This window comes from Peromyscus californicus, unplaced genomic scaffold (assembly GCF_007827085.1).
Source record: "Peromyscus californicus insignis strain IS unplaced genomic scaffold, ASM782708v3 Scaffold_8__1_contigs__length_139910024, whole genome shotgun sequence".
Classification (NCBI taxonomy): Eukaryota; Metazoa; Chordata; class Mammalia; order Rodentia; family Cricetidae; genus Peromyscus; species Peromyscus californicus.
This window is the reverse complement of record NW_026294606.1, coordinates 9,448,998-9,459,499: the sequence shown is the minus strand read 5'-3', so window position 1 is coordinate 9,459,499 and position 10,502 is coordinate 9,448,998. Positions and strand designations below refer to the sequence as shown.

General features: G+C 57.7%; 1 protein-coding gene across 4 annotated transcripts in view; it reads left to right on the top strand.

The window, feature by feature from the left end:
• The first annotated feature begins 503 nt into the window (after nt 1–503).
• Nucleotides 504–10,502, top strand: part of Unc5a (unc-5 netrin receptor A) — a 58,570-nt gene continuing 48,571 nt past the window's right edge. For all 4 annotated transcript variants that reach the window (XM_052727783.1, XM_052727781.1, XM_052727782.1 and 1 more), the window contains exon 1: nt 504–814. In XM_052727783.1, coding sequence (XP_052583743.1) covers nt 745–814 — 70 coding nt within the window. In that variant the 5' untranslated portion in view covers nt 504–744. The remainder of the gene's footprint in view (nt 815–10,502) is intronic.

Below are 10,502 nucleotides of genomic sequence, written 5' to 3'. Positions count from 1 at the left end.
TTCCTGCGGCCCCCCATCCCAGCCGCGCGCCAGCTGCTTGCCGCGGCGCGCTGACGACCTCGGAGGGCAACCGGGAGGCAGGGGTGTGAGCAGGGACTGCAGCGGAACCTGCCCGGGGCACTCCAGAGTCGGGCTGCTCTCCGCAGGCTGGCACTGCGCCGGGGTCGCCGCAGCCCGGGGCCCCTCCCGGGCCACCTGTGCGCCGACTGGCGGGCCGGGGTGATGCCGGATCCGGAAAAGCAATCCACTCCGGGTTCCAGACTCCTGTCTCTATCCCTGGAGACAGCGAGGGGTGGTGGGAGGCCTCCCCGCCCACTACCCCAGCTCCTCCCTGGGGGAGCCTCAGGCGTTGCCCGAAGGGATCCCCTGTGCCGGGGGTGGCCCCCGCGCGCAGCGCCGCGCGGCCCCTCCTCCTCCGCCCCGCCCCGCCTCCGCCCCGCTCCGCCGCTCCAGTCCGGATTTTGCGGCGCCCGCCGGCCCGCTCCCCGGCTGCGGGCTCCGCGCGGCGGCTGGCTCGGTGCGCGGCGCGGCTGGCGCTGCGCTCCGCCCCGGCTGCATTGCTGCGCTCCGGGTGCCCAGGGGAGCCACGCGCCGCGTGCGCCCCGCAGCCGGCCACCCGGAGGCAACGCCGTCCTCTGGCATGGGCCCCGGGGGCGCCCCGAGGTGGGGCTCTCGGCTGAGGCGCTGACAGCCTCTCTCCCGCCCGCGGGGCCCCGAGTCCAGCCCGCTCGTCCGCCCGCGGCCATGGCCGTCCGGCCCGGCCTGTGGCCAGCGATCTTGGGCATAGTCCTCGCCGCCTGGCTTCGTGGTTCGGGTGAGTCACGCCGCGCGCGCTCTGGGGAGGCTTGCGGGGGACCGTGCGCGCGAACGCTCAGCTCTGGGGAGGAGGTGGCCCTGACCCGCGCGGCCGATCCGGCTGGGAGCCCCCGGAGGCCAAACTTTGCCGGGCAGGACGCGGGGGCCGCCTCTCGCTGCTGCGCAGCTTCCCGGTGCGCTCTCCCGGAAGCCTGGGTTTTGCCAAGTCCAGGAACAGCTGTCATCGCACGGGGCTGGCGAGTGTAGACGCCCCACGCCTCCGGGTGGGGGAAGTTTGCTGGTTTTACGGCCCCAGAGAATGGTCGGGGGGTTAGAATAACCCTGGAAAGACAAGACTTGAAGGACTCAAAGATTCGCGGGTTTGGACCATGTACTAGTGCCCAGAAAATGGGGTGTGTGTGGTGGGGGGGGGGGGGTTGTTAGGATAGCTCTTCCAGGTAGGAGTGCCCCAAACAGCCACTCACAATTTCCCAGCTTGGCACCTGGCCTCTGCCCACGTCTAGAACACAGTGTCCTCCTCTGTCCCCGCCACACACGCTTGCACACGCACACGCTCAGGCGTGGAGGCATCCAACAGCCCCCAGCTCTTTCAGCCGGCAGTCAAAGCACTGGGGTCCCTGTGGTGGTCTGTGGCGCCCTGGCTCGGGGGCGGAGGCGGGAGGGGGAGAGGAGAAAGGGGGGGGGTGTTTGCTGTTGGCTGTTGGTTGGCGGGCTTCTCCTCTCAGAAACTCCACAGCCCTGCTTTCTCCCCACTTGTCCTGTTGGCCACCCTAACGAGCCCCTTCATAACCCAGCCTTTTAGCCCACCTTGCGTGAGGGGGCTTGGAGAAAGGCTTTGTCTGCTCTCCCGGACGCCTGCCTGCACCTAGGCTGAGGTGTGTGTGTGTGGAGGGGTCCCCTAATCTCTGGTCCCCAAGGATTTGGCAGCGCCGAGTTTCTGTGTATGGGAAGGAAGCAAATCTCCATGCTTGATGCCCCCTGAACCTGCTTGGGGGAGGTGCTCCCCAGGCTGGCAAGGCCACAGTTCATCCTAAGGGTGTGGATTTCTGAACTGCCAATCCAGAATGAGAGCTCAGTCAAGGACCTGATGGTTTAGGCCGATGGCTGCTTCCTTGAAGAGTCTCTGGGCACTGCATCCTTCCCCCACCACTGCCTCGCTGCCCGCCACATCCCGCCCCCAAGCCCTCTCCCTTGTCCCACCTGCTCTGCACCTCTGTCACTGCACCCTAAACCCTCACTTTAGCAAGCCCTTCCCGACGCGTCCCCCCACCCCCTTAATCCTGACTGATCCTCAGGTTGAGCTGACATTGGATGTGTACATGTTTGTTTACCGGTGTGAGTTGCACTCCTGGCCATGGTCCTGAGCTGGGGGTGTCAGCGCTTCTGCACACGGAGGAGGTGCCGCCAGACACTGAATAGGTGCCCGGGAAATGTTTACTGAGTTGGATGTGTGTGAGAGGGCTGTGTGGTCAGAGGCTGCATTTTGCCTCGTGAGCACGTGTGAAGGCTGTGGACTGACATGTGTCCTGGGTAACGGGGGGCTGGTGTGGCAGGGCGGTGTTGTGTGTGTGGTCAGATGTGTACTGATATGCTGCGTACATGTGGCAGCTGTGTGCTACTGCACCAGTGAGCACCAAAGATAGGGGTGACTGGCACTGGTAGGTTAGGGCACCCAAACCAGGAATGAACGATTGCACCTCAAGAAGCCATGGAGTTGGGAGGTCTGCACCGTCCGTCGGCAGGGCACCTGTTGGGGCCTGGCCTGAGGTTTCCCAGGGCTGACAGGTGGGCACTAGTGGGTTAGGGCTCTCTGGAGCAGAGCCTGTCTGTCTCTGGCATCGACTCTCAGCGGTGGAAGGAACTGCGGAAGGGTATGGGGTAGGAGTGGCCCTCCTTCTCAAAGAGGCCCATCTCACTGTCCCCCACTAGCTCTGGGCATGTGTGGACAGATACCCAGGCAGGCTGCCCCTGCCATGACCCTAGCTCCCGCACCCGCCTATCAGTTCCTTGGCAACAGCAGCTGGTGAAAAATGTGTCTGTGAGTGGCTGAGAGAAAAATGGTCAACCAGGCAGGCTCAAGGGCCTTGGTGGGGAGCAGCATTGCCAGGCCACCACAGACCCTGCCCTCCAGGCCCATCCTTTGTCACCCAGTATCACACAGCACCACTCACACAAAGCCATCCCTCAGCACAAACACACCTGGGCATACCCCTGGCGGTGCCTGCACCCACAGGCACCCACCTGACAAACCAGTCCGCACAGCCAGTACATACAACTCCTTACCCTTCAGGTCTTCCTATCTCGGGTGACCCCATCTTCCAAGGGAAGAGAGGCATGGGGTAGGCTGCCCGAGGTACTGCAGGAGAGGCTGAACCTTTCACTGGCCTGCTTGCTCCCCCCTTGCCCGTGTTGGGAAAGGCTGTCTTCCAGGAGGCCAGGATTAGTATTGATCCAGGTGCTAACATGCCAACCCAGAGGCCTGGTGCCTAGGAGCAGCTACCGTTGGCCTTTGTCACATCCCCTTTCCTGCCCGGCGCCGCCATGACTCTCAGGCTTGCAGGCTTCAGCTATGTACCATGAGCTTGGGGTGCACAGCCCTTTCAGGTGAAGGCCCCAATGCTGCCACCTAGGCACCTGTTCTGCGCACACAGATGCCAGGCCCTCTCATGCCAAGCCAACCTGATCCCGCTGTCCCCGCCCGCTAGGGGCCCTGCCTTTGCTGTCGTCCCTCACCCACAGCCTGGAGAGGGCGGGAACCTTATTGTCTCCCTTGGCTCTCCCTTCTCCTTCACGCTTCACATTTAATCTGTCATCAAGTCATCTCGCTCAGCCTTACTTGTGACATTGCTGTGTCCCTAGCCTTCTTTGCTCGCTCCCATCCCCCAGCTCCTTTATTTCCCACCTGTCTCACCATGGTGGCCATCTCCTGCTCCTCCCGTCCTCTTCGCAGCCTAAGGCCCCTGGAAGCCCAGGAGAAGAAGGCTCTCCACGGCTCTCCAGGGCCTGCAGGTAGTCTGAGCCCTGGACTGGGCTGGAGTGAGAGAATGAAGAAAACACCTGGTCCATGCACCCAGAGGTCAGCTACATCGCTGGGTTCTGCCTGCTGTGGGCTTGGCACCACCAGACTAGCTGTTTCCAGACTTGCAGAATGTGGTGCCACCTGGCCTTGCCAGCATGCTCCCCGCTTGGCATCCTGGCTTCTTGGCTCTGTCCTGATCCTGGCCGGGCCCCTTTATTGCCGCCAGTCTCTCAACCTATGCAGGCTTGACTTGAGGGGTCTCCCCAAAGTCTCCCCAGTGAGGAAGACTAACATTGTCATTGCCTGTGACACTGTATACCCTGCTCTCTGCCCCTGACATGCTCCAAATCACAGCAGCCAAGTGTTTAATGCTTTTCTTTCTTTTCTTGGCTGGAGTCTGGGCTTGAAGGCCAAGCAGGGAGGAAGAGAGAAATTTAATCTATCCTATTCCTGACCACAAACTCCCCCACCCTATCAGAGTGGAGACTGGTAAGGCCAGGCCCTCCATGGGGACAGGCACTATGCCCAGGTCACACATATATGTAGATAACAAGTCAGCACACGTGAGTGCACTTTAGCGGGCCACCCACAAAAGTGTGCCGGTGTCTGTTGAGTGGGTACTTTCCAGCCCACCCTGTCCCTGTCCTGACATTGATTTCTTCAGACTAGTGTTTTCGTGTGCAAATAGAGTTGATGCCAAGATTTGGATTGCTAAGTACATCACCCATGTGTTGTCCGGTCCCAATGTCTGTTGCCTCTCAGTAATCATTCCGACCAATCCCCTCCTCCCTCTTACCCACCTCCTCCCCCTGAGGGTCCTTCTCTCTTAGGGAAGCTCGGGCCTCTTTCTCCCAGGTAGGACAGGACAGGGACTTTAGAGGCAAATAGAGCTGTCTTACAATTTAAGCCACATGTCATTGGGCAAATAACTTCCCAGCCTGTTTCCACATCTATAGGGTGGAGGCTGAACTGATGAGTGGGCCGCAGCATCCAGGGTGGACCTCAGCATCTCAGGTGCTCATGGCTTATTGTCTTCTGCCTCCATTTTCCCTGGCACTGGAGACAGGGACTTGGGACAGAGATGGACCTTAAGTTGCAGCAGGGCCCAGGCTCAGACAGGACAGAAAGACTTTATTGAACAACTGTACTCTGTATCCAGCCCGCTCTGCATGCTATAAGGACTTGGGTTAATTCATGCTCAAAGGGTGTTGTTGGGGGATTCTGGCCATCACTTTTTTGGTTCATCTTGTCCTGGGACCATGTGCTGATTCCATCTCTACCTACAGGATGTGGCCACAGAGCCCTGGGTGGATGTGAATTCTAGTTCTGCCTCTGCCCATTTGATTGTTGTGTGATGTCGGACAAATCACTCACACTGTCTGGATTGAACTTGATGGCTAGCCCCAGGCAGAGGCTGATGCCCCGGGAAACTGCCTCTGCAGCCTGGGGTGAGCTCAGCATTCAGTTGCAGCCTCTCTTAGGAATTGCTCACACCTGCCAAAGACACCAGCAGCCCTGGCAGTGGCTGGCTGTATTGCCTGGGAGCCAGGTGGCTTCTGGGAGAGAGCCAAGGGTGGCTGTAAGGCAAAGCTTGAAACTGTGAGTCCCAGTCCCCAAACCAAGAAGCCGGGTCCTGCTGTCGCTCGTGAACACCTCTAGTGATTAGCAGGAACCCGGAGGTCAGGATGATGAAGGCCTGCCCCTTTTCCAGACACTGAGGGCAGAGACCATAGGAAGATTTTAAATCCAGAGCCCGTATCTCAGGCAGATGGGGAGTTGGTAGATGGGGGAGTTGGCAAGCTCTGGGGACTGGGTTTGAGCCAGGGCCAGGGTGAGGCATGGAGTTGCTTAAGGGTACAAATTTACATAGCCAAGTACACAGCCATCCCCTGTGAGCGCCTCCCAAGATCCCATGCCCTTGGCACCTGCCATGCCTCCTAATCCTCACCCTGGATTCCACTCTTCCCTGCACCTCTTCAGTTTCAGTGTGTAAATTCACCCATAAAGGACTCATCTTACAGGAGCATTGTACCGGCACCGGATAGGCACTTAATACATGCGAGCAGTTGACTGTGGTGTATAGGGCAGGAGGCTCCATTCTCTTGGGTGGGAAGCGGGAGAGTGGGGCTGTCTAGAAGAGGATATTGCTGAGTGACTAGCCCGGGGTAGCCTGAGGAGAAGATCCATTTTCCAGGATATGTCTGGCTTGTTTTTCTTTGCCAGTTAGATGTAGAGGGCCGAGCATATAGAAGCCGTTTCCCCTCTCCAGGTGTGGTTGCTGACTGACTCAGTCTGGCCCTGTTTAAGATTGGGGAGACTCCGTGGGTTCTGGGGGAGCCCTGAGTGGCAGCTGCACCTTACAAAAGAGCATAAAATGGGGAAGGAAGTCTTAGGGCCCATTTTGGTGGGGGGGGGGAACACTGAAAATCCTGCCTCTTAATTGGATCATGGTGGGAGCACCAGAGGCCAGCCATCACCCAAAGCTGGGTTCCTCCTCAGTCTGTATGTCACCATTGTGTCTCTCTGGAAGGTTCAGGGTCACCTTGAGCTCCAGGCAAATACGTAGCTGATTGGGGAATGAGGGGCTAGGGAGTCTGCTTATATTGACATACCTGAGGGACTTTACAGGGACCTTGGGAAGGGAACTCTTGACCCAGTATCCCACCAGATCCTAAAGCCAGGTTATAAAGTGAACTCTGTTGCCCCTTGCTAGCAACTCCTCCCGGGATCGCGTAGGGGGAGCAGCCCCCGAATTAGACTCCACCCTCTCCTAGTTGGGGCGGAGCCCGACGAAGCCGAAGCATTGAAGGTCTTTCTCAGGTCTGCATTTCTTCCCGCTCCTTCTCCCGTCTCTCGTGATTGTGCCCGCTGCGCGACCCGACCCACAGCCTCCAGACCCGCATCCTCCCGCCCCGACGCAATTGTCAAGGTGGCTGGGTGGGCGGGGTTCCTCCAGCCAGCCAGGCTGCGGGACACGTGGGCGGCGGTGGCCCGCAATCGCCCGAGCCAGTGAGACCCCGGAGTCCGGATGCAATTAGCTGCTGCGGGAGGGGCGGGCCCACCGGGCGGTGTCCCCGCGGGAGGGAGGCCCGCGCTGTGGTCCCCGCCCCGCGCGGCCTAATTAATGCGCTGCGAGCTGGGGCCGAGCCGGGAAGGGGCGGGATCCCTCCGCCCGCCAGCCCGCCCGCGGCCGCCCGCAGGATTAGCGGCTCTTTGTTCGGGGTCTGTTAACAAGTTCCTGGCTGAGCGCTTGGCTGCCGCCCGGGAAGCTCTGTCCAGCCTCCACTAGGGCTGCGGCCCCGCCCCTACCTGCCCTGCCCCGACCCCTTAGACATGGGGTGAGGGGTGTAGTCCTAGACCTGGGGTAGGAAGATGCCCCACAACTGTCTGGTGGAGGCCATCCCCATTTTGCATATGAGGCAGCACTCGCTTGCTCCAAAACCCGCCACCCTGGGCAGGCTGGAGGCCCAATCTAGATCTTTGACGCCCTAAAGCTTTTTTTTTTTTTTTTTCCCCAATTTGAGACAGGCTCTATATATTATGTATCTCTGTCTGTCCTGTAACTCGCTCTGTAGACCAGGCTGGCCTGCAACTTACAGAGATCCTCCTGCCTCTGCCTCCTGAGTGCTGGTATTATAAGCAAGTACACAGGCTTCCTAAACGCTTTTTTTTTCCTACTGAGAGAGAACTCTGGATGGGAAGGGGAGGGCTGCTGTAGCCTGTTAGCACGGTTTTTTATTTTAATTGGCACCCTGATGGTGGTAAGTCTTAGGCTCTGCCTGGAGGTCTCATCAAAACCTTGCCAGTCCATGAGGCAGGTGAAGTCAGCCCCATCTATGGGAGGGCACATGTGAACAGTGGCGACTATGACCACATTCCAGTCCTTGTCCTGTGTCCCATCTCATTGGCCTCTCTGGATGTTCCCTGGCCTGATGGAAGGAAGCAGGAAGCCGTGGTCTGTGTGGTCCTTCCCACCTTTTAGTTCACATCTTACCACCGGACCCCACCTGAGTCCTTGTTTCCCACACTTGGCTGGCCAGGTCACAGAGCTGATTATAATTAGGGAGGAGGTTCTCACCTATGCCCGGGAGCATCAAACCAAAGGAACTTGTTCAAAATTATTTTATTATAGTGAGGTAGAATCCTTTCTGGTAAGTTCCTTCAGGTGTTTGTGGTCTATTTCTTCTGGGGCTATGCTTCCCTGTTTTGGTGAAGACAGGGCACCTGCCTGCCGCATGTGCCCCTCTTCAGGGCGCATCTCCAGCCTACTCAGTGAAGTCTCATCCAGTGTAGTTAGGAGCACCTACCTCCCCAGTGTGCCCCAGTGTGTCTCATCCCAGGTGCTCACCTGGCAATCCCTCGGCACTAAGCACAGTGGGACACTAAGTGCATCTGTTGCAGATATTGAAAAAGTCAACTCTCATTTAAGCAAAAATAGGGAGTTTAATGGCAAATGTAACTACAAAGCCAGGGGTAACCCTGGTCTCAAGCATGGCTGGATTCAAAGAGAACAGTGTGGATCAAGACCCATCCTTCATCTCAGTTCTTGGGGCATTGGTGTCATTCCCTAATAACTTCTCTCTTCACAGTCCCCACGTGGGTGCCAGGGACTCCCAAGACTACAGTATCCTCATAGGCCCAGGTAGGGGGAAAATAGATTATCTCTTCCCTCAGATACTCCAGTCTTCTTTACTGGTCTAACTCAAATGCTCTGCTCATGTGTGAGCCACTAATTAGTCAGAGGTTTTGATGATGCAGAATACTTGGGCTGAAGCCACAGAACCGTAGTCCTGCCATCCAGATGGCTTGCCACTCCTTGAAGCTTCTTAGCCAGGAGGCACGGGTAGAAACAGCCATCCACTTTGTCCATTTATTTCATAACCCTGCTAACCATACCAAGGAGCAAACCTAAGGGTAGATTAGCACTTCCCGATGCCAGGGCTTCGCAGTGACCCCACGGGTCTGCAGACCCTCCTTTCATGGTCCTCTTCTTCCAAGCCCCCACCTCCCCAAAGCCTTTAACATCCCCTGTGGCCGGGCCTCAGCCAGACTTGCACCCACGCATCTCTGTGAAATGGCCACAAAGCCCTCCTCTGTGGCTTTGCCTTTGGCCATCTTCTCATGCTGGGTTTGTTGTTCACAAGCTGAGCCTACTTGGGTCTCTTGCCTTTGACCGGCACTTTTCTAGAAACCTCCCTTTAGTCCTTTGGGATCCAGTTCACCTGGACTTCTGGAGATCCCTTCCCTTCAGACTCAGACCAGCTTCTAAGAGGGGTCAGCACCCTTTCCCCAGCAATGGTACTTGGGTCAGGGCTGAACAACAGGTTCTCGGAGAGGCTGACAGACAGTTTTCCGGATGTAAATGTTTCTGCCACAGCCTGTTTCAAATGCTGGAATGGTATCAACTGGCTTATAGAAGTCTGGAGTTACAGCAGTCGGCTCTCTTGAGCCTGGATGCGCTGGTCTCAGTGCATCATAACTGCATACCAGGCTGAACCCAGCCCTTTGAAGTGACCGATAAGCTGAGGAGGCGTCTCCAGACTTTCCTTGCAGGGCCTTTGACTGCTGCTGGCCTGGGGCCTCTCCTAGCAGTCTCTCCTGTTGGGTAAGGGTTGAAAGGCAGTCAGGGGTTGCTGGTTTGGGTTCAGCGCCTCACCCTGCTTGAGTCTGATCAATTATATAAGCCCCCTGCGCCTCAACCTCCTCACCTGGAAGATACAGGCGGAAAGACTCCTATGAATAGGGTTGCCAGCATTGGGAGAGCGCTTCTCTGAGAACATGCAGCCTTGCCAGCCCACAGCAAATGTTTGGTGGGTCTGAGCTACTGACTGGACTGTCTGTGACTGCACACATCCATGCCCTTTAGCCTCTGTCTCTTGGATTATATGTGTGTGTGGCAGCGAGTGGGGGGGTCTTGCTTGACAAAACAGGCAGAATGTGTCAATGCCTGGCATCTTGGAAAGATGCTTATTTTGGGGTGACAAGCATTTATGAGGAGGCTTGGGAAGGAAAGCTGCTGAGGTGAAGGTTGAGTCATGCAGAGTGACTTGGCCAGGTATGACATGTGACAGCCTAGAAGCCGGGTCTGGTCCCCAGGATTGCAAAGACGAGAGGCGGCAGCATCACAGTCACATTTGAGAGCCAAGGGAAGCTGGGAAAGAACAAACCACTTGATGTCCTGGGGCTTCAGAGAGTGACATAAGCCAAGCTCTCAGCTTGTGGTGGCCAGAGAGTCGTAGGAGGAGGCAGAGAGGGACAGGCCATGAGATGGCCTGTATGTGAGCGGCCTGCTGGAGCAGACGGTACCCGTGGGGGGCCGGCGAGCAATAGGGCTGGCTGTGTCTTTGAGCTGGGGAGTGACAGGCAGTGAGCAGTGTTTAAGGAAGATTAATCTGGCGGTGCGGAGAGGATGGATGGCAGCAGAGAGAGGCTGGAGGCAAGGAGACCAGCCGGGAGGCTGCCGCGGTCATCCAGGCAAGAAATGACGGAGCCTCCCTTCGCAGTGAGCAAGCAGCAAGCCTGGAGTAAGAGAGATAGATGTGGGAGACACTGCGGATGAGGATGCTGTATCTGGATGGTGCATGTGGGGGGCAGAGAGGGGGAGGAGGCAAACATGATTCAGAGCTCCGAGCCTGGGGAAGTGATGTCAGAAACAGAAAATAGATGG